General features: G+C 46.7%; 1 protein-coding gene and 1 long non-coding RNA gene across 3 annotated transcripts in view; one reads left to right on the forward strand and one right to left on the reverse strand.

The window, feature by feature from the left end:
• Smyd3 (SET and MYND domain containing 3) overlaps positions 1 to 24149 on the forward strand; it is a 550432-nt gene that overhangs the window by 452652 nt on the left and 73631 nt on the right. The window contains exons 9-10 of one of the 2 annotated variants that reach the window (XM_059281034.1): positions 4249 to 4336; positions 10072 to 10246. In XM_059281034.1, the coding sequence (XP_059137017.1) occupies positions 4249 to 4336; positions 10072 to 10246 (263 nt within the window). Of the gene's footprint in view, positions 1 to 4248; positions 4337 to 5377; positions 5574 to 10071; positions 10247 to 24149 lie in introns of those variants that run through there. The other variant, XM_059281035.1, reaches the window with a different exon arrangement.
• On the reverse strand, positions 20944 to 23006 carry LOC131925674 (uncharacterized). The gene is made up of 2 exons (XR_009383319.1): positions 22813 to 23006; positions 20944 to 21182 (listed from the first exon to the last, which is right to left on the reverse strand). It is a non-coding gene; the product is annotated as an uncharacterized LOC131925674 (long non-coding RNA).

Below are 24149 nucleotides of genomic sequence, written 5' to 3' on the forward strand. Positions count from 1 at the left end.
CACATTTAGTTGTAATTTCCATACGAAATTGCTTTCTTTGGGGGCCATGGTCTCACTCATCTTACGCACGCACACCAGATTTGTTTGCAGTCCACATTAGGATCTTTACTGTTTTTCCCAATGCAAGTAGTGGACCCTGGTTGAAGATACTTTGGATTTCTCAACTCACAGATAAATTTCACCCTTGAAGCAAGCCCAGGAGAAAGGCAAATTCAGATTGTATGAAGACGGTGTAGAGGAAGGAGGCTGGGCTCGGGGCCAGACCAGCAGCCTGCCTTGGCAGTTGGGGGTAGAAGCTGCGTGTGTCTGTTCCTCAGCCTTCAGGACTGTCCAGGCACGGATGTCCTACAAGTGAGATGGGAGGATTGAGACACATGCAAGAGGCATCTAGAAATTTCCAAGTAGACCTTTCCTCTTCCAGATCCACTCTTAGATCATTCAGCTGAGCTGTGTGCTGTACGAGGCTCTGTGCTAGGTGTTGGGGAGAGAAAGGGACAGAGAAGAAGTGAGATTTAGAAAACTGAAGACCCGTGTTTAGCTTTAGGAAACTGACCCATAACTGTGGCAGATGCCACATCCACGTAAACTGCAGCCCACAAGCTCTGGGCCACAGTGACCTCTGTGCCTTTTGGCCTGCCCCTGCCTCAGCGTGTTACAGTTTGCTGTCCTTCTCTCTGTGACTCCTGTCTGCTGCTCCTTTACACCTTGCAGGCCTGTACTCAAACAACATTCAGTGAGCCCGTCCCTGGACACTTTCTCTGGAACTCCCCCAGCCCCTCAGCCCTCTTCCCTGTGTCGGCCCATCTCATCTCCTCTGTGTAAACATCGTGATTGGCTGACTTTTTTTTTCTGCTCCGCCCCAGTGCTTACAGCAGTTCCTAGTAGGCACTCATTACATGTTAATAGAGTTAATGACTGATCAAATTAATGCATTTCAGGATCAGGGAGGGCTATGTGCATCTCCAGTAGCCAGAAGTCCAGAAGATGTGTGTGCTGGTTTTCTCCTTGGCTGTACCAACTGATCACAAATTGAGTGGCCTAGAACAACACAGACTTTTTAACTTACACATCTACATAGGTCAGAAGTCTGAGCCCATCTCACTGGGTGAGAATCAAGGCATCCTCAAGGCTGCACTTTTTTCCACTGGCTGCAGAGGAGAATCTGCTTGCTTGCTTTTCCAGTCTCTGGGACCACTTGTGTTTCTTGACTCCTTCTGTCCTCCATCTTCAAAGCCAGCATTGCTGATTCAGTTCATACCACCCCCAACATGCACGCGCGTGTCTTCTCTCTCTCTCTCTCTCTCTCTCTCTCTCTCTCTCTCTCTCTCTCTCTCTCACACACACACACACACACACACACACACACACACACACACACACTGACTTCCTCTTCAGCTTCTCTCTCCTACTTTTAATTGTATTGGGCCCACTTGGATAGTCCTGGTTTTATAATCATCTGTAAAGAACTCTTAATCTCATCTACAACGCAGTCCCCTCTGCCAGGTGACCTAGCACCACAGATTCTGGGGAATCAGGACATGGATACCTTTGGGATCTCCTATTCTGTCCACTGTAGAGACTGCCAAGCCAGATGGGCATATTTAAAGATGGATGACGGCTGCAGCAGGAGGATGAGATGGTCAAACTGAGACTTTAGGTGATGACCATGAACTTGGAGCGAGAACACAGAGGAAGACTGGTGTGCACCTCTCCACAGACACCCCACCCCCACCCCTTCTGTGGATACAAAGCTGGGTTTGCCTGTAGGATCTCCTAAAAGGGGAATGCATGTGCGGAGTCTTTTCCAAAAGTAACTTCTGTTGCACATGGACATCGCACATACACATAGCACAGACAGAGAATGATAGAGCCCCGCTTCACTGACACGGAGTCCTCACTTCTTATACACACCGTCTGTCTCAGTTGCACTTGGAACCTTGTTTTCCGTGCCTTCTTTTTTGTTGTTGTTGTTGTTGGCCAGAACACCAGGATAATGTTAACACATCTGGTAACACAGACTTATTCTGACATGACAGGGATTGCTCTGGTCCCGGGAAGGCACATTATAATTAGAATCTTTCTGGATCCAGTTTCAGACTCAGAGCTTTATTCCTGGAATACTAGGCATGCAGGGGCTGGGGGTGAGAGTGGCAGATACCATGTGACCTGAAGGGGACGAGTATTTTACTTGGGATTGAAGTTAGACTTTCTTCTGTTGCTTTGATCATTGCTTTCCAGTATTCCAAAGACCAGGTGGACCTCACTGTCTGGCCCAGGGTGGCCTGCACCCACTCCCCACCCGGGAATACACCAGGGATGGCCTTACCCTTATGAGAGCTGTGTAAAGATGAAATGGGACGGTATTGAGAACACAGCACCGTACCACACACCTACCCTGAACCCAGCACTCTGCTGCGTGCTGAGGACTCATTAGCAAACAGGAAAGGTAGGAGGCCTGCTTGTGAATGAAGAGAGCAGACGTTTAATTAACACTAGCCCACCATCTCGATGGCTTTTTTTTCACGTTTTAAATCATTAAAATATGAGGCTTTTTTATTATTAAGATATTTGTTTTCTCCCAGATTTTTGTGGACATCGGGATTGGTCCACATGAGTGTAGTAGACTTGCTCTCCTTTACCCTGGCTGTGTTGACAAGCCATGCTCGGCCACTATACTGTTTCCTAAAAAAGAATGGGTCCTAGAGGAAAGATTGTGTGTGTGTGTGTGTGTGTGTGTGTGTGTGTGTGTGTGTGTGTGTCTGTGTGTGTCTGTGTGTGTCTGTGTGTCTGTGTGTATATGACTGTGTGTGGTTGTGCACATATGTGAGTGTGGGGTCTCCTGGAGCCCAGAAGAGATCACTGGCTCCCCTGGAGCTGGAGTTACAGGTGGTTGTGAGCCATCCAACATAGGTGCTGGGAACCAAGCTCAAGTCCTTTAGATGAACAGCAAGTGTTCTTAACCACTGAGCCGTTGCTCCAGCCCCAAATAACAGCTTTATAAAAATCTCTTTCTCTTATACCTTCTCAAAAACAAGTTTATTGTGGTATATAATTCACATAGTGTTCTGTTTACTCGGTTTACAACATATAAATCAGTGGGTTTTAGTCTCTTTTTAGTGTTATACAACCAACATCATGGTCAATTTTAGAACACTTTTATTATCCCTGAAGGAATCCTGCCCATTAGCAGTCTCCCCAATTCCTTCTAATTGCTCTAGCCCTAATCAACCACCAATTTACCGTCTGTTTCTGTGGATTTCCCAGTCTGGGCATTTTATATAAATAGAATCATATAATGTAGAGTCTTTTAAGAGTCTTTTATTATATTTTTATTTCATTTTATTGGGGGAGGGCATGTGCATGACATGGGACACAGGTGATCAGAAGATAACTTCCAAGAGTTAGTTCTCTCCTCCACCGTGTGGGTTCCAGGGCTCGAACCCAGGCCATCCCATGTGGCTGCAGCCACCTTCACCCACCGAACCATCTCACCAGCACAAAATGACTGGCTTTGTTCACTCAGAATAGTGTGTCCAAGGTTTGTCCATGTTAGAACATATAGGAATCCTCTGTTAATTTTATTATGAGTAAATAGTCCGTTGTGATGAGTTTTTATTTATCTGTCCACCATAAGATGATAGACATTCTAGTTACATCATTTTGGGATACTTTGGGACTACAGATATTTGTGCACACGTTTTTGGTTGACCATGTTCTCATTCCTCATGGTTGCCTGCCCAGGAGTAGGACTAATGAGATACTAACACTGTCAGTAACGTGGTGTTTCTTATCGTGGTGTTTCTGTGTTTGCTAGAAGCTTCGTAGCAAACCAGCCACACAACAGCAGCAATGTGGTGCTCCATCCCACATTTTCTTGGCATAAATGGTAAGGAGCACAAATCAGGTCAATCGTTTGAGGAGCAGAAAAGCCCACTTTTCAATGCCATGCCACTCGCTGTACATATCCACCCGTGGAGCCTCAGCCCGTCAGCTCCTCTGCATCCCTAATGATACCTCCTGTTCCTTGCTTTTCTATAGCAGGTCAGAGCTGTGTTGCCGGGCAGGAGGTAGCATCTCACTGTGGTTTTGAATTGAATTTCCCTAATGATTAATGACGCCGAGTATGTTTTCATGTGCTTGTAGGCCATTTGTTTGTCTTTCTTGGAGAAATGTCCGTTCAAATCCTTTGCCCGGGTTTTAATTGGGCCATTTGTCTTCTTTGCCTGTCTTCCCGTTTGGCCCGAACAGGATGCTGATATGCTAACGGGTGATGAGCAAATATGGAAGGAGGTTCAAGAATCACTGAAACAAATTGAAGAGCTGAAGGCACACTGGAGTATCCTTTCACCTGCAGGCCCAGCCAGCTGTTGGCTGCTGCTTTCCCGGGAGCCGCTGGAGCCAGGGCCAGGTCTGCAAGCTCTCAGTGCTGCCTTGGCCCAGCTAGCAGTGTGGGGAACCGCCCAGGAGGACTGTAGTAAGATCCGCACAGAACCTTAAAAACACCTTACCACCAGTTAATAGAATGGCCCGGTCATAGTGGGAAGGAAAGTCGTTGGTGTTTTGTTTTCTCTTCCTCCTCTTCTTCCTCCTCCTCCTTTTCTGTGCAAAAGGTAAGAGTCATTAGACCCCCTTCCTCCTGCAGCCACTTTAGTCTCTGGAAAGGAATGTTCGAATCCTTATAAATCAATACCACTGACCCTCAAACCTACCAACCAGCCACAAAACAGCAGCAATGGGTTCTCCATTATGTATTCCCTCGGCGTGAATGAAAAGGGACGTGAATAGGTCAGAGTTCAGAGCAGAGGAAGACAGCATATGATGGATCATCTGGGATGACCACTTGGTGCTTTACTGTGTAAAGGGGATTCCAGATCAGGGTCAGGACTGGGATAGGCGGAAGCTGCAACAGAGGTCACTGTCTATAGAGGACCCCACTTGGACGCAAATGTGATGAGGGGAAACTACAGGTAAGAAAGACTACAGAATGAAAAGGTCACCAAAAGGTCATCAGATGCTTTGGGATGAACATATCCAGACACCAACAAAATCTGCAGCTAAGGTTTCCAGTTTATGATGCTGTTAGAGAACTGTGAAGGACGGGAAGATAGGTAGGTTCTCCTTTTAGTAGTGAAGTGTGTAATTACAGAAATCATTAGCTCAGTGGGCTTGTTAAGTCTTACTAATGAACTACAGTTGGTTAGTAAGAAAGAGAAGTTTTACTAAGAACAAATCCATCCACAGAGTCAGAGATTTTTTTTTTTCTTTAAGTAAAGTTTGCATCTTGATTTCATTAGAGGCTTTGAAAAGAAGTGGTCAAGACATTTGCGGTCTATCCTAGCAGATCCAGGCATCTTACTCAGTTAGCAAATGACACCAGCCTCGCTCTGGGGTGCTCTGTCTCCTCCGCCTTTGATTCAGTACCCAGATGAAGAGACTCTCCACTCATGTGGAGATGGGAAGGACAGCAGAGGAGGGACAGCAGAATCAGGAGGATCCTTGGCAGTCTGAATGGTGACTGAACTTCCGAGGATGAACTTTGACAAGCATTTATATAAAGTCTTGTGTCTGGGGCAAGAAGTTGAAGCGTGTCAATCTGCATAAAGCTTGGCAGCAGAACACACGAGAGGGTTGTACGGCTTTGGTAAATAGTGAAATTTAATAAAGTGTACAAGCATGTTATAAGTCCCCAAAGACGACTGTGATCATGGGCTGTAGTCATAGAAATACAGACTATAAAATGAGAAAGGAGGTGACATTGGCGTGATCCACTCTAGAATCTCAGATTCAGTCTGCGGTGTAGAATATTAATAGGGCTGTAGAGGAATTAAATTCATTATGAGGAATGGCAGAGAGCTGAGGAGGAGTTTGAAACTCCACCTGTCAGTGTGATGAAAGGTCCTGGAAACAGCCAACTCTGGGTTGACGCTCATGGATGTAGAGTTGCTACACTCCTGAGAAGTCTTGTTCTCTGTGGCCCTATTCAGCAGGAGTCAGGCCTTAGCGGACCACAGAGCATCTCAGTCTCACCTGGATGAGGCTTAAGTGGTAACCAACTCTGCCAGGTATTTGGCTAGTCAGGTGTTTGCTAGCCCTAATCCACCCTGTGATTCAGGCAGAATTTACAAGACACAGTCCAACATTCACAGCTCTCACATAGTGGGATAGTAATTATGCAAATCACTCTGTTCTGTGGTTCAGATGAGTATTTCTCAAAGGTCCATAGGTCAAAATCTGGCCCCCAGGGTGCCTCTAGTGGGAGGTATGGCAGACCTTTTTTTTTTTTTTTTTTTTTTGGTTTTTCAAGACAGGGTTTCTCTGTGTAGCTTTGCGCCTTTCCTGGAACTCACTTGGTAGCCCAGGCTGGCCTCGAACTCACAGAGATCCGCCTGCCTCTGCCTCCCGAGTGCTGGGATTAAAGGTGTGCGCCACCACTGCCCGGCTGTATGGCAGACCTTTAAGGAGTGGGGCCTACTGGGAAGTCACATTGGAAGAATGCCTTCAAGGGGACCATCAGGTGCTGGTCTGTCAGCCTCACTCTGCTGCCTGACACCCACTCCTACCTTGGCCGTATGGTGCCCTCACTGGAGGCCACACCAATGGGCCATCTGAACTGGTTCTGGAATCTCTGGGACTCATAAGCCTATCACTGCTTCATAAGGTATTTTGCATCTGATACTTCATTATAATAGTGCAAAGCAGAATAATACAATACATATTTTAGTGAAGATATATATATCTTCACACACATGGAGAGAGAGAGAGAAAGAGAGAGAGAGAGAGAGAGAGAGAGAGAGAGAGAGAGAGAGAGAGAGAGAGAGAGAGAGAGAGAGAGGGAGAGATTAATGTTTTACAGAGGAAGTGATGATTCCACTGTGTCTGGGAGGTAAGTTGGACTTTAGGCCAGCCATGGAGGAGAGTGTCTCAGAGGGAAGAAACATGCTAATATGCAGAAGATGACATGGTGTGCTCCTGGTTCTGGTCAGTGTGCCACACATGAGGGAAGAACCTGCTGGAAATGAGCACAGGGTTAGTTTTTACGCAAAGGGACCCAGAATGATGTTAAGCAGGGTAGCATGGTTAGATGGGCACAGACCCTGCTCTGGCAGCCTGTCTTAAGAAGATGACTAATTCCCAAGTGACTTCACTCCCTTGTCTGTCTGTCCCCACCCTCCTATAGTCATTAGGAGCATTTGAAAGAAAGTTCCCATTGTGCCTTTGGGGTCCTCTTTGGTATAGTGCTCAGCCTCACTGGAACAGTGGTTATAATAGACACCACAGGTGGCACGGGTAAATCTCCGAGCAGATCCATGTCTGCATTAACCTGGAAAGAATCTTGTAGTTAAAATTGTTCCTCCCTCCCCTTTCCCTGGAGCAGCTTACATGAAAAGCTTTACCTTATTTGCCAGGAGATAGTTGCCAGTATTGTGGAGGGAGCTTGGCAAGAAGTCCTTTCCTGCTTGGCATAGGGTGTGTGGATGTATTGCTGTGTGTGGGTACAGAATAGCACATCTGGTTTCCACTCGCAAGGCGGCTCACCTCGGCTTCTTGAGGTGGAGTACATTATGGAAATGAGTAGGCAAGTAACAATGGGGACCCAGCAGACGATGTTACAATAAGGCCCAAGCCTTGCCACAGAAATGTCTGGCACTGTGTAAGAGACAGCCATTTCTCCTGACAGTTTGTCAAACATCTAATCCTGGAATGAAAAGCCACGGAGGTTAGCATGGCAATCTGTTTCAAAATCAGTGCATTGCCTAAGACACCGCTTCCCCAACCTCTGGAGGATCCGTTCAGCAAGCTTGAAGCATCCATGTCACATGAATACAAAAGACAATCACCAACTGTCAATAACTTCAAATCATGGTCTTCAGTACATGAACCCCTTCTGGGATCGGAGCCAGGACTCGCCCCTAAGAGATGACGTGAAGGGCCCTCAGCTTGACATTCTTCCCAAGGAAATGGTGCTCTGGAGTAAGGTGTTGTGCCTCAGTGGAGAGGAAACATCTCTTCTGGCAGGTTCATGAAGATAGTATTCCCCATTCACAGGTGTGGCTTATTTGTTAAAAAGACTCCCTGATGCTTTGGAAGTAGGGCTCTACAGGCACCAGCAGTGGAAAGTGGATTCTGTGGGGAGAGGGATAGAGGAGCTTTGCACACGTGGGCTATTGTGAGGAGAGGGATAGAGGAGCTTTGCACACGTGGGCTATTGTGAGGAGAGGGATAGAGGAGCTTTGCACACGTGGGCTATTGTGAGGAGAGGGATAGAGGAGCTTTGCACACGTGGGCTGTCTGTCCAGGGCAAGGGTTGCTGTGTCAGGACACTGATGAAGAGGGCTGGAATCAAGGTTTAGGGGAAGTGCATGGGACATGGAGTTGTGAAGAGACAGGGGGCGGGTGATTGCATCCTCCATGCTCTTCCATACCCCGTCCTCTTTCCCTTAAGTCTGTCAGGCTCAGGGCTGTGACAGAAGAAAGTTGAAAGACTCTCATCTCTCTGCCATATGCTTTGCATATCCCAGTAAACTTCCCAACAATGACCGTGACACACAGAACTCCGCCTAACTCATGAGAGGGCACAAAAAGATTTCCCCCATTTTTAGGTTTGATTTTTTTTTTACCAAGGTAGGTGTTTTATTTCCAGCCTACCTCAAAGCATTTGACTTTCCCGAAGCTCCAAATCTGACAAATGGTAGAACAAGCTTAGGTTTGAACCAAGTTCTATTGATAATGAAGATCTACACTGTTCATTCTGTAGTTTGAATCTTCAAATGTTTCTCCCCAAGTGGAATTCTAACATCAAAGCAGAATAGTATAGAGCTACAGTGGTAGGAAGTGGGGGGTGGAGGGCAAGGAGATGCCCAGTCTCAATACAACAGGGATCAGAGGAGCTGGGTGGTGACCCCACTTAGATCCCGCACATGCACCTTCAGCTGGGCCACGGAGGAACCCCCGTGTCTCCAGCCCTCCAGCTGCCTCTGTAAGAGGGTGGGATATCAGTCTGCAGGGGCAAGGTTAGAAGCTGAACCAAGTACCACACACCTACTGTAGGCCCAGCTACTGAAGAGACCAAGGTAGACTGGTTACTGGAGCCAGTGATTTGAGGCCACCCTGAGAAGCAAGGTGCAACTCATGGGGAGTGGAATATCACGTGGGGGCTCCATGAAATTAATTACTGACTTAATTGACATGTGGTTGATCAGAAAGCAGTGGATCGTCTTGCTCTTTTTAAGATATCATTTTCCCTTGCTCATGGTACACATATATAAACTGTTCTTAATATTTTCTTTCTTTCTTTTTGTTTTTTTTTTGAGACAGTATCTCTCTCTGTATTCCTAGCTGTCCTCGAACTCACTTTGTAGACCAGGCTGGCCTCGAACTCACAGAGATCCACCTGCCTCTGCTTACCAAGTGGTGGGATTAAAGGTGTGTACCACCATGCACATCTTTTAATATTTTCTTCCAGTGTTTGGGTTTAAAGTAAGCATGCATTTATTTCAGTTAAGTATAGGTTGGGTTCACTTTTGTTTTCTAATAAACACTAAATATAAGACCCACTGGAAATGCATCCCCTCAGATGGCTGCATCTGCTGCAGGCCTGTGCACTGGTATGGGCTGGGCTCCATGCATGGCCAGGACTCAGATGAGTCAGAAGCTTCTCCTTTCTCAGAAGGGATGCTCTCTTCTAAACAGAAATAATTCCACAGTAAATAATTGGAAGCCGAACTAAAGCTTTGGTCCAGTTTAATAAACACCTTCATTCATTTCTCAACTAAGTTGAAGGAGAAAACATGTAGACGTGTGAAAAAGGAATATTTCTTTGGGAGTTTTAATTCTCCTAAAGTACAGACTGGGTTAGAGGATGGTTTGTTGATGTAAATAGAATTTACTTCCCTAAGATGCCACTTGAACGTGTTTTTGTCTCTGAAGTATGTTTCCAGGCAGCTCCTCCGTGCAAAATAATGGGTGCCTCCTCCCTCCTGCGCCTGGGAGCTCTTCAGCCTTTTAGACATCTCTGCTTGCTTCTGTGTTTCCTTGATGAAGACAATGAATCCTTAACTAAGTTAATAACAGAGTGGGAGCAGGTTCTGGGCCTGTGCCAGGCGATCATAAGCAGCAACTCTGAACGGCTTCCCGACATCAACATCTACCAGCTGAAGGTGCTCGACTGTGCCATGGATGCCTGCATCAACCTGGGAATGCTGGAGGAGGCCCTGTTCTACGCCATGCGTACCATGGAGCCCTACCGGTGAGTGCCAGGCGGGGCTGACACACAGCCGTCCTCACTGTTCGCACGGGACGGGATGGCCACTGTTGAAACTCTGACCCTCCTGTCTCATATCCAGTGTCCCGTTGGCTTTCAGCATGGGAAACCAAACCTTGTTTCGTTCATTGCTCTGTTACTTCACACATTCCTCAGTCGTTGGTAAAGCCGTTGCCAGGTTCCTGGCACTGTGCTTGTTCAGAAATGAGTTCAGAAATGTCTGCACTGTCTCTGTGTGCAGTGGGTGATGCTAATACCCATTTGCGGTGACCAAGGCCAGCAGGGAGGGCAGGCAAAGAGGAACACGTGACTCAGTCCTGTCTTTGGACCACTGGTCCAGGTGAGGGAGGCAGATGGGCTGCTCTTTGATTGGTTTACAGTGGTGGTGGGTCCAGAACTGATGTCTGTCAGAGTGCTTGTATACAGACGGCCCACCGTTATAGCCACCTTGTAACTACTCTTCTCCAGTGGGTCACTGCATCAGAGAAGAAACTGTTGGTGAATGATGGGTAATTCATCACAGTGTGTGTGTGTGTGTGTGTGTGTGTGTGTGTGTGTGTGTGTACAAGATCTAGCTCTGTGGCCCAGGCTAGCCTCTGACTTGTGATCCTCCTGCCTCAGACCCCTTTCCAGTATTGGGATTGCAGGAATGTGCCACCATGTCTGATGGAGATTGCCTGCTTCTGTTCAGTTCATCCAGGTGGGTGGGTGTTTGCTGCTGGGTGGTCTTGTAATGTGGAGCAGTTTTGAGGGAAAAGGGAGGTTGAACTCAAGTGCTGGAGGTTTGACACTGCTGGCTATGGGGCTCCAGTTTTCTGTAGGCTAAGAACAGAAGTTGAGCCTGGGAGCGAGCCAATGGGAGAACGCGGGGCAGATGAATAGTCTGAGATCAGGGTTGCCCAGTGTCCAGCACAGGACAAGGTTGCCATGGAGAAGACATCTGGATACATGGACATAAAGGGAACGTAAAGTGTCTGCAAAGCAAGGCACCGTTCCTGGAAGATGTAAACCTCCCCATTCTGCAGATGATACCAACGCAATCTAGCCAAAGATGGCGGAGCACAGGGAGAATCCAGGTCTAGACCTGTGGGACATTGGACAGCAGGTATAGGGAATGATTCAAAGTGAAGCAGGTGGGGCACAGCCTGTCCCTACTGGAGGGAAGCCCCCGGTGACAGACAGCCAGGAGGGGAAATTACCAGGCTCTGCTTGTCAAGAACAGAAGCAGGGTTAGACTGTCAGCAGGGAAAGAGATAGCAAGCCTTCGTGACCCGAGGTCAACAGTCAGATCTGGGTCAGAACTAGATGTGGGCCGAGAAGAGCCTGAAGATAACCAAGGCCCCACTACCAAGTAGATGTCAAAAGACCCACAAGCTAGCCAGTGGCACCAGACCCAAGGGTGTTTCCAGGCTTTGGCAGGTGGCTGCTTTTGTTCCCTTGTGGTGAACAGCTTTGGAGCTGTCTGTGAGTCAGCTTTAATCTAACTGCCTGGAGGGCTGAGACCGGAGACTTTCCCATGAGCAGTGGAATGTCTGTTCAGGGTGAGGAATCTTGTGGGTTTTCTGAGAGTTTGAATCGAGCACAGAGAGATAAGGCTGCTTTCTCAGAGCCTTGCTGGGTGTTGACACGGCAGGCAGACTGAGATGGCTGGCACAGTCTCTGAAGGCTGAGGCCTGGCCTCGGCAGCTCAGAACACAGGCAGCACAGTAAATGGATGGACCCATGCCAGGAGCTGCAGACCGAGAAATTCCACCTTTCTCCAAGGCCCTGTGGCAGCACTGTGCCCTCCGACCCACAGCCCCGGGCTGGTCTTTGTAGAAGATTCTTCTTGCCCATGGTCCCCTTTTCTTTGTCATCCTGGGCTACCCTGCCAAGGCCAACCTGAAACAGTCATCTCAATTGTCCTACCAGAAGTCCCTAACAGTTCTGAATTCATTTTGAATCTTTTGTCGACACTCACAGAGACCTCTGCACAGCACTGACCGAGCCCCAGTTAGCTGGCAGTTTGATTGACCAACACTTGAGTCAGATAGCTTTCCACATAGGTGACGCCAAGTCCTCCACAGCATACTCCCTTGTATGTAGACGAATTGCTAAACGGTCTTATTAATAAAAACAAACTCGGAGCCAGAAATTGGGGTTAAAACCAGAGATCAGAGGAATACGGAAAGCTAAGACTAACCTTACCTCACCAACTCTACAGCTTCTAAAGGCAAACTACTTCCTGTCTTCCCACACCTATATGCCTTTCTGTTCTTTTCTCTCATTTGCTCTCTCAGCCTAGCTACATCACTTCCTCTTCCTGCCAAGCTCTGTCACTTCCTGTGTGTCTGTACAGACCTCCATACCTCCATGGTTAACTAGTGTTGGAATTTAAGGCATGTGCCACCACACCTGGCTCTGTTCCCAGTGTGGCCTTGAACTCACAGAGATCCAGACAGATCCCTGCCTGACAAGTGATAGGATTAAAGGCGTGTGCTACCATTGCCTGACTTCTATATAGTGGCTGGCTTTTTCCTCTGATCTCCAGGCAAGTTTTATTTTATTGGGAGACACGGTATATTGGGGAATACAATACATCACCACACTTGTGTTTGAAAAACTTCTGGTTATATTTTTTGTGCTGTTGGCCAGTCACATTCTCTCTGTAAGTGTGTGTTCTGTCCTGTGCACAGTGACAGGTTTCCAAACCTGTTTCAGTTTCTCCTCACTAGGGCCCTTTGAGGGATTTCTTTGCAGAATACTGTGCACTGTGCTGCTCCACCTCCAGTGAGTAGGACTTGTGACGTTTGCCAGCAGAGGCTCTGTAGAAGCAAAGACTAGAGACAGTCTGGAACCAACACCATTAAGAGAAACAGGAACACACTTTGTCCTTTTCCCTTTAGCTCAGAAGAGAAAATAAGGACAGCAGGCCACATGACCGTCTTGGAACAAGAAGGGAATGGGACGGTGACGATGGTTTTCATGTGCCATCAGTCACCTGCACAGTGGCCTGTGACTGCTCTAGGTGGGCTCTTGCTCCCATTTAGTCAAGGACATGGACATTTAGCTAGGTCTGGGTTACCAAGAGGTGCCTGGATTGCCGTCTGCAGGAATAATTTGACAATATCAGTCTGCTATTTGCTGCGCCTGGATTGAGGTCAAGTCTCTGGTTGTGAGCATTTTGTCATTCGTGACCTCAGCTAAGCTTTGGCCATTGACCTTGGAGAACAGAGTCCAGATCCCATTTTCATCCAGCCCCACTGCTTTCAACCCCTGTTTTGCTACTCACTTATTTTTACTCAATAGATCTTACTTAACTTTATGATGCAATTTAATACAGGCCTTTTTATTAAATCTTCCACAAGGCAAGTTGGAAATATAACAAAATGTCTAGATCAGCTCCCAAGTATATGTGCCTCGTCCTTTAAACAGATACACATCGGGTCATCTCAGAATTGGGCCATAATTCTGTTTCCACTCTATCCACTGTGTCAAGCAATGCAATGAGTCACATCAAGCTACTTGATTCCCTTCGTATGCCGATGTGGTCAGATCCTCATGGATTCCTAACTGCTCACCTGCTCTATCATAAACTATGCTCCTTTTAAATTTGGATAGCTGTCACCAAATTGTGCCCTACCCACCACAATGTCACTTTATCCTTAAGGGGATATGAGAAAGGATGAATCTGTTCATTTATTATTATTATATTATTCCTGATCTAAATTCATTTCAGAATATATCCAGACCTTCTCCATCCCCTTAATCAAAGCCTGGGAGCTAAGATTCGTTGATAATCATTTTGTTCATAAGTGGTCCTTTTGTGGCGCTGGAAACAACACTGTGTGAGTTACCTGGGGGAAATGCAGAGAAGGATCAATTAAAAAGGATGCTCGAGTTCTGCATGCAGACGTACACAATCCTGTGTCATAGGAAGCTGGGAGAAGGGATGTCTGCCCAGGGAAAGAAGGCAAGATTCAAGCTCAGAAAGGTGTCTGTGCTTTCCTGTCAGTAAAAATGGCATTGGCAGGAGGAGAAGTAAAATTCGGCTGGGGGGTGGCAGCCACGGCATGTGATAAGTCAGGTGTTTGTAACTCAGGGATTGATGAAACCACACAGCTGTGGCATAGTTTCCCATTTTGCTAGTCATCTTGTGACTTTTTATTTGGAAGCTTTTGGAAAGTTGAGAAGTTGGTAAAATGTAAGGTTTTTACCCCACCAGGACCTCCCACCATTGCTTTCCAGCTGCTTCTCTTCTGAAGGCTGGCAATTGCTCTTTTGTTTGCCATCAATTAACAGGACTTTAGGCTAGAAGCCAGAAGAATGCGCCCGCTGCACATTGCAACAGGGAGACCTGGGTAGGTAACAGAGGCAGTCAGTCACACACACACACACACACACACACACACACACACACACACACACACACACGCGCGCGCACACACACACACACACCCGTGCTTAAGCCCTGAGAGCTTTCCATGTAGCACAGGTGTGTTTAGGTCAGTATCTGAGGATGCTTGTGTCAGGGTCTGTCACTGAAGCTCATTTTCAGGGCTCTTGGATGTTGAGGTTCTTGGATGCTGTACCTAGTTTAGAACCTTCTAATCTGGACTCACAGGTGAGATATAATCATCAAGCCAGATCTCTCCAGAGAAGGGGAAATGGTGCTCGAGTGTCACCGGGCACTCACTGTTTGTCTTCTATGGCACACTTTCGAGAGTCAGCTCATCCATGAGTGAACATTCATTTTATTCTCCACTTACTGATGTAGGTGTCTATCCTTTATCTGTGTAAGCACTTTTTCCCACATGGTGCTGTCTTTGGCAGGATCTCTGCACTGATTTTGAGCTTGCTCTGTGTGTGTGTGTGTGTGTGTGTGTGTGTGTGTGTGTGTGTGTGTGTGATTTAATCAGTTGTATTTTCAGTTAACTGTCAGTTCAGTAAGACCAGCTACCAGCCACGGCCCTTGTCTTGACACTGGCCCAGTGACCACCTGCTCAGCAGTGGGGCCGGGACTCAGCAAGACTCAAACAATTTGACTTTAGTCTTTAACACAAAGCCTTTTCACTGAATTCCAAAGAATGAGAGGTTCCTAATTCAGAATCTAGAAAGAAAACATTAAAGGCCACAGTGGAGGAGGAAATGGTGGGGAAGTGACAGAGGAAGAGGAAGGGGGAGGAGGTGACAGCGGTGTTCATGGTTCAGTGACGTATGTGTTACTAAAACACTGGCTCCAGCTCAGACCTTATGACTTGTGTTTTCCTGGTGGGGAAAGTCTGGAGCTAACAGGAGTGTTGGCGTAAGGGCTGGAATAATGACGAGATGATTCCTAGCAATTTCTCTGGCTACACTTTTCTTGGGGACTTGGAGAAAGGGAAAATTGCTCTTCAGTGGTTCTCTCCTCACAAAGGGACCCTGGCTTCCTTTAGCCCTGTCCATTTGCTTAAGACACCACCTAGACATTTGAGTAGGGTGCAGGGTTGACCTGGCTGTACTGGAGGATTCGAATCTTGAGTTAGTCACAGCTTAAACTGTGGCTCAACTCTGTAGCTTTCATTCTGGAGGAGAAATTGAGAGCATTTTTTTTTTGCACAGATTTATCCAAGGCTTCAGCATGTGTTCCCCCCTGGTCCCTCTGGGAAAAACAAAACTGATAGGCAGGTCACCGTGGGCCTGCCTGTTTGGGGGAACACAGGGCTAATGACACTGTCTTCCTAGCCCATCCTGCCACGCCAAGCCTCCTGCTCTTGAGTAAATGCTGCACATCCACACAAAGCTCTGGGTGACAAAAGACAGACCCAGGTCGTCTGACAGCGTAGCAGACCACACTGTAGTCTGTGTCGGCTGTGTCCCACCTGACTTAATGACGAGACAAAAATGACAGGATGACTGAGCAAGAGCTGCTGATGCTTGCCCAGCCCCCATGAGGTGACTGCAGTGGCCCTTAGTGTGCTGGACGTGAACAAAGTCTGTGTCTCCACACCTCCTGACCACACATGTCCATGTGCGTCTGTCATTCCTGACCACCAAGAACAGCTGCCTGTCTGTCCTTCAGAGGAGCCGCTTTCCGCCTCACTGGGTAGGACTGCATGATCAGCAGTGATGATTATCCCGCTGGTTACCCCTGTGGCTGGAGCACCGGATCTCTACTCATCCACAGCCACTTCTTGCTCCTCCCTGGCCTGTTATGGCTGCACGGCACAACTGTCTTCCTGTCCAGGTCTGTGTGTGAGCTCCCATGTCGGTGACAGGGGACATGTATCTTCAGGAAATCAGATGCCTGTGTCTAAGCTGGAGTCTTAGGGATCCTTTGGCCAATGGGAGGTGGGCTAAGGTATCATTTGTACCAACAAATGCTGGCCCCTCTCCTGCTCACTCTTACTGCCTGCCTTCTGGATGCTTGATGGGAACATGCCCGTCTCCTGCTTCATATGCGTAGTAATTTTCTCATCAAAAACATTTATTGATATTTATTACCATGCATGGTAATAAAGTGGTAAATAAACAGGCAAAGCAGAGTACTTGTCCCGGTAGGGTTTAGAAATAATGGTCAGCAGCCAGATGTTTATCACTTTGGGGTTTTTCCAAGAGGACAGTTAGCCGAAAGCCTGAGAAGAAATGCAGGGACCAAACCAGGCCTGACCAGTGATAGATGAGATTTCCTCCTTGGATCAAGTCCTTTTGTTTCCTCTGATTCATTGACTGGTCTTAACATTTCATTCATTGCTCTGTCTCCTTCAAGCCTGGTATAGACAGGGTGCTGTCCGTAGCTAAAGCCTGTCCTATGGCGAGCATCGCTGGCCCTAAATGCCCTTTCAGCCTTGCTCTGCTATATGTTGATCCAACCCACTAGATCATTTCACTCAGGATGCCTTAACAAAATACCAGCATCTAGGTGGCTTAGACACCAGAAATTTGTCTTTTCACAGCTTTAGAAGTCCAAGGTTAAGGTGCAGGTAGTTTTGGGCTTTGTCTGAAGCCTGTCTCCTTAGTCTGTAGATGGCGGGTTTTCCTTGTGTCCCCACATGGTACCCGCCTGTACGGGGTACCCCAGAGGTTTCTCTGTCTGTCTCAATCTCTTTTTATAAAGCCACAAATTGGATTAAGGCCCACCCCCCAAAGGCTTCATTTTAACCCAATTACCTCTTTAAAGATCCTATCTCCAAATGCTGTCTCATTTGGAGGTCATTTACAAGGGATTACAGGAGGATTAGAATTTGGCCCATGTTCTTGGCAATCTGCATCCAGTTTTACCACTGCCTTCTCACCATTTCTAAAAGTTACCTGTATCAAGGATCGGTTCCTCTGCATCTATTTTTTTTTTTTTCATGAGTGTGGGTCCAGTAGATGTCACCTGTCATTCTTGGGAAAATAACCCTTTTGCTTGTAAGCCTTCTGCTTGAGTTTGGAAGCTCCAAAGGTATGCAGCAACCCCTGCCAGCATGTGCAGGAACAACTGGGTTGACCGTGGAGACTCCCTTCCTAACCAGCCATGTAGACACTAGCTGGCCGAAATCCGAAGCAGGTTACCCATGCTCCAGGACAGTGCCCTATTGCCGAGTTCTGCTGCGTCATGTACCGGCTCGTGGGGCTGACTAGAGAACCCTGCTGTTTTCCTGTCTGGCTTGTACGGTGGGCAATCTTTCACTCTGGCATTCTCTTTTCTATGCTGGGTCAAGGATACTAATGCCGTCTTACCTTCAAATCCTGCCACTGTGGATGAATGCCCAAGAAAAAAAGCCATTCTCCCCGCTTGGGGCTGGGTCACAGGAACCCTGTACTGCTGTGTGTCTGTGAGCAGTGTATGTGCTGAGAAGTGGTTTCTGGGCTTCCTGCTTACTAAAGCCTTCCTAGAATAAACACATTGCCCATCCCCATTCACTTCTTCTCCTCCACTTTCCCAAGGCTTTACAGAAGCTCTTTGACTTTCCTGATGGAAAACCCTCACTTTCTGAGTACAACAAATCGTAGTGTAAGCTGGAGGAGGAGAGCAGATCCTCGGGAGTGTTTGGCCATACATGGCCTTTCTCCCATTGAATCAGTTTGTGGTCAGTTGCCCTGACAGTACAAAGCTGCCATTCCTCTTCCTTTTCTCACCTCTTAGAAGAGAAAGTAGGCAGAAAAATTAAAGATAGAAAAATCCCATTTTCCTCAGGAGGGAGCAACAAGAAATCAGCCAGGTCTGAGAAACGGGACATGGTGGTTATAACTTTGAAAGACCTAAAACTTAAAAAAAAAAATGTTCAACACTAATTTTAATCACATATGAAGCACATGCTTTATGATTATTAAAAATTTGGTCAATATACTTCTATGGCATTTATTTGTGTCTTTTTGAATGAAATCTATATTAAGTTTTTAGAAATTCTCCAAGGGTAGATGAATGCACTGTCAATTAAATTGCACAAATGAAACTGATTTCTCAAGCCTCATAAATTTGCTCAGTTACAGAGAACGGCCATAACATTTGTAAAGAACAGTAAGAGGTCCTTGAGAGAAATGAGAGGTGGGAAGTGGATGTCCTTTGAAACTGTAGTTCCAGTTTTGGAGATAGCCAAGTTATTTTGAGCAAGAAAAACACCCTCTGAACTAGTTAATATAAAGCCCTTGAGCTTGTTAAATGGTTAATATTCTTATTGTTCAGTGTAGTCAAGAGAAGTGGTCCAGCCAGCTTCTAGGAAAGACAATGGGCAAGCAGAGCCCCAGCCCTAGAACAAGGGCAGACCCTGCTCTGGTGGGGGAGTGGGGAGAACTCCCTGCTCTGCAGAGAGTGAAGTGGATGGTAGAAATTGCTCCTTCTACACAAAGGACACCAATCATACTAACACTGCCCTTCAGAATTAAAGAGGAAACAAGCCGCTCTCACTTGTAATGGGAAGTATCGCTGTAATGTCCTCCCAAAGTGAGATAAATCGAGTTCACCAATTGTAAAAGCATCTGCCGGCTATTTGTTAGCGTCGGCGCTGTAGAGGAAGGGGTGAAGGACCTGAAGAGCCCTCCTCCGCCTCTCAGCATCCTTAAACCAAAAGGTGACTGCTGGGCCTTACTAAGAGGCTGCTGTGGTCCAAGCAACTTGCCCATCCTTGTAATCCTCCCAGCCCTGGGCGGAGGAGCTTAGCCTGTCCCACCTTCTCTCATGAGAGGCTGACACTCTCATCCCTTGCTCTCCGGTGGTAGACCCCTGGCTTCAAGCTCAACCCTCGGGTACCTTTATTTCTTTTAGAAAAGCATTTGAGTCGGAGTGAACCTGAGTTCTGGTTTGGATATCAAATGTCCCCAAAGGCTCATGTGTTGAAGGTTTGGTCCCACAGTAGTTAGAGTTGATTGGATCATGGTGGCTCTGACTTCATCAGTGGATTGATCCGTTAATGAATTCATAGCTGAATGGTTATTAGAAGATGAGACATAATTGTACCTTTGAAGGGTATGTCTCGTCCCTGGCCTCCCCCTCTCCCTTCTTTCCTCCCTTCCTCTCTTGCCTTCTTCACTTCCGTGGGGTGAGAGCTTTGCTTGTGATGTTGCTCCCCATCTTAGGCCCAAAAGCAATAGAACGAGACACCCGTGGACCAGAGCCTCGAAACCCTGGCCCTAAACAAGCCCTTGCTCTGTCAAGCTCGATGAGTGAGGGTAGAGGTGTCAGTGTTTTGTCTCGGGGAGGGAGAAGCTGTCTGGAACACCAGATTTGCTTGACTAGAAAGCAGAGAGCTGTGGAGGACCTTCCTCTTTGCCACCCTGCCTTCCCACTGTGCCTGTCCATCATGGTTCTTTTCATTCCAAGTGATAGAAATCCAGCTGGGGTGTGTGTACACAGAAGGACACTCACTGTCTACTCAGCTGCACGGCCAGGCAGAGGTAAGAAGTGTCGGAATCCAGCACAAGGGTACAGGCTATGCCACACACTGTCCTTCTCTCCCTTCCCCAGTACACACTAGGAGACAGCTTCCAGGAGCCCCCAGTTCACACTCTTCTTGCCCCCCAACAGAGCTGAGTTCTCTGCTCCCCAGAACCACATTTAATTAAGAGTGTGCATTTTGGAAAGACCACTTTGAGTCTTCCTGGACTAAAAGAGACATGTGCTGACAGCTCCATCAGGAATGCCAGGTTTGGAGCCCGGGGGGTGGCGGTGGCGGCGGCGGCGGCGGCGGCGGCGGCGGCACACGCCTTTAATCCCAGCACTCAGGAGGCAGAGGCTGGTGGATCTCTGAGTTCGAGGCCAGCCTGGTCTACAGAGAGCAGGTTCGGCATGGGACATCCATCCTCTAGTAGCTTGGAGGGTAAGTGGATACTAAGCCAACTAGAGGAGCGATGTCCATGCTGCTTTTCTCGGAAATAGTCTAGTAAAGTGTCATATAGAGAGAATTCAGTGGGAGTAAAGAGGTCCAAAGGCAGGACAGACACAGAGAAGGTAGCAACAGCATTCTGTCGGAGTTCTCTAAGAGCCAATTCCTAGAATCTCAAGAGCAGCAACAAGTCTGTCTCTCTCTCTCTCTCTCTCTCTCTCTCTCTCTCTCTCTCTCTCTCTCTCTCTCTCTAGTTTTTCGAGACAGGGTTTCTCTGTGTAGTTTTGGTGCCTGTCCTGGAGCTCTCTCTGTAGACCAGGCTGGCCTCGAACTCACAGAGATCCACCTATCTCTGCCTCCCGAGTGCTGGGATTAACAGCGTGTACCACCACCGCCTGGCCTAGCAACAGGACTCTCTTGTGCAAGAAAGACTTAATTAAAAAGATGTGGGAGGCAGGCAGGCAAGGTCACATCTGTGGGACAGAAGTCACAGACCTGGCATGCCCAATCAGTGTGCCAAGGGTCTGCGGAGGTTCTTGGACCCCGTGTGCATCACCCATTGCTGGCTGTAGAGGGCTCTGTTCATGCTGGAGATGCCGCCAGGAGAATGCATCTGCATATCAGCAAAATGTCTGCAAGCATCTCTGGACCATCTCCTATTGGTAGAAAAATACAGACTAGTGAGATTTAGTTACACCTTTGAAGTAGCTGTTTCTGCTCCCTAGTTATTAGAAGATTGATGGACTCTTTGGGGGAAATGAATAGGGATATGTCTCTAAGTGGCCTTTAAAAAAATGGTCTAAGTCAACATTTTTATCTGAATGAATAAGATGAATAAATAGAATTTATGTATATCATATTTTTCAAGGGATTCAAAGCCAGGAAGAATAAATAATACATTAGAGAACTAAACCAAGCCATCATTTTAATCAGAAACATTTGGTCAGTACCAAAAGTGAGTGGGGTTGTATCAAAAGTCTACATTTGGAGCTTTGTAAATGGCAGTAAGATAATAAAAATGGCATCCGTTTCATGTAGGTATATACATGTCTATATTAATATAGATGAAGCATTCTGATTAACTGTATGACATACATTTTTAAATTAAAATAGTTTCTAACCACTAGAGGCTAGATTTTAGGTCCTAAGAGCATCCAGACTTCTAACTGGTGGGGAACTGGGAGATCCATTTGGGGCTGCCAAACCCCAAAGCACAGTTCTGGGTAGGTGTGGCCTTTTTAAAGCTGGCATTTATCTGTCAGTTTACAAAGCACCCTCCCTCTACCTGGCTGGCCTGTTCATCTGGGTCCATTGACCACCATGCGCTTGTAAGCTTTGCCTGCCAGCACTGTGTGGCCCTTTTCACTGTGGCCAGTGAGCGGGCGAGCGAGGGAAAGCTGAGAAGCCTCTGCCCAGGCCATCAAAGACCCAGAGAACAGAAAGAAAGCAAGTACCTCACCCACTCATGAATTTTCAATGGAAAGATGACTTTTAATCTAAAAATAGCTAAAGAACTGGCACTAATCCCTATTGAGCTGCGAGAATAAAATGTAGTCTATCCAGGTGTATGGAAACACCACATCTATGTCAAGGAGTCTTTTCATATTTAGTCCATGTGACCTGATGCTCATCATCTATCAGCCATCTGTCCCCAGGGCCCCAAGCACAGGTACCCACCTTTGTTCCTGGTTAAATAGTGTTTTCCAAAGTCAGTTCCATGGAGATAATGTTCCGCTGAGCTTGTGAAATGGTGGACTAGCTAAAAGTGGTTCCAGTCAGCTTGCTGGTACCAGGACTCAACCCATCTGAACCCGGATCACCATGTATTGTTTCCAAGTGTGTAAATCTGCCAGCCATCACTTGGCAGTTTCAGCAGAAATGTTCAGTCTGGATTGCTAACATCAAAGGCTGCTTCTCTGGCTGTCAGCTGGACTGCCCTGCTCAGCTGCATCTGCTGCCCTCCTGCCTCCCCTACTTCCTTTGAATTCTTAACATCATTTCTATTTCTATTCTGACCCCCTAAATAATATTCTCAAATTTTTAACTACTAATGAAATGATCTTAAGCTACAAAAAAAAAATAAGACTAAAAATAAGCCAGGTGTGGTGGTGCATGCCTGTAATCCAGGCACTGGGAAGAGGGAGTTGTCAGGAACTCAAGGTCAGTCTTGTCTACATTGCAGGTTCAAAACCAGCCTTTGCTATGTGAGACTCTGCCAAATAAATAAATAAAGAAGCCCAACTAACTAACTGTATTATATTTTCTCTAACTCTCATTGTGCTTTACCTTAAAATTCAGTCATTCTTTCCTTGGCTGCCTCGAAACATCAAACAACATACTGCGAATTCTTTCTTGTTCTCGGAGCTGTAGCTAGCTGCCCTTGCTTCTGGCTGTGGAAGATGGAGGCCTTCTCTCATTCACTATAGAGACCTTGACTATAAAATTCTCCACTCAAAGTCATTTTCAATGACAGACCCAGGGACCTGTTGCCGGGCTCCTGAGAGCCATTGTCTCAAGAGCCTGTTGGATTCCATTCCTTTGATCTCTCCACTTTGTCCCACTGTAAGCGGTCTGGCATGGCTCTTTGATGTGTTTAGGCCTAGGCATTTTTTTTCTTTCATTGATGCAAAGCCATTTCATTTTAAAGACTCTCATCTTCCTGTTATCTCTGTGGAAATTTGCCTATTTTCTCTGTTTTTCTGAAGATACTCTGGTCACATGTTAAGCTATGTTTCTAAGTCTTACGTTTCTTGCTTTGTGTTCTAGAGGCTATCTTGGACTTTATCTTCCAAGTCACTAATTGGTTTTTGGATTTCATCAAATTTATTTTTTAATTTACAAGAGTCCAATCTTCATCTTTGATGGATAGCTCCCTTTTCTTACTCTTATGGATTCTTCATCTTGGAAACCTAAGTCTTTTTTTTTAAAAAAATCTCTTCCATTTTCTAGATGATCTTAGTTTTCTTCAAGCTCAGTATTTTCTCCTTTTTTCTTGTTAATTTTTCTTGAATTTTGAATAGTTCTTGGTTGCTTATATTTTGAAACAGCTTTACTGATATAAATCACCTACTGATATAATCCCTCCATGTAAAGAATAGTCCAGCAGCTTTGATTTCCTCATAGGGGTGTATACCCATCACTGCAGTTTTATTATCTTGCCTCAAGCAAAGCTCATGCTCCTTAGGGGTCTCTCTCCAGCCCTCTCAAACACAAGCTGCTGCCATCCCTACCCTAGGCAATTCCTTCATATTGGAAATAAAGGGTTAGAAAGCCTGGCTTATGCCTCTGGGCTTTCAGAATGGAAGCCAGTGGTAGGGAAGGAAGAAAAACCAGAGGTGTGGATCAGGATCATAGAGAGTTCAGAGAGGAACTATAGCAACAGATGGGATGTCCTGCTCTGTGTTGAGCTGGTTCACTTTGTGTCCAAGGTTAGAGAACATTCCATTGCAGATGATGGGGTGGAATAGAATCTGTTCCGTTCGCAGCTGTCTCCTGCACGAGTGACCTAGCATTGGTAGGCATTGGTAGATTCAGTACACAGAGTAGGTATTATGCATTGGAGAGGTCAGAGTACACAGTAGGTTTGCAGTGGTAGGTTCAGGGTCAGGCACTCAGATGCTTTG

The sequence above is a fragment of the Peromyscus eremicus genome, chromosome 15 (assembly GCF_949786415.1).
Source record: "Peromyscus eremicus chromosome 15, PerEre_H2_v1, whole genome shotgun sequence".
Lineage (NCBI taxonomy): Eukaryota > Metazoa > Chordata > Mammalia > Rodentia > Cricetidae > Peromyscus > Peromyscus eremicus.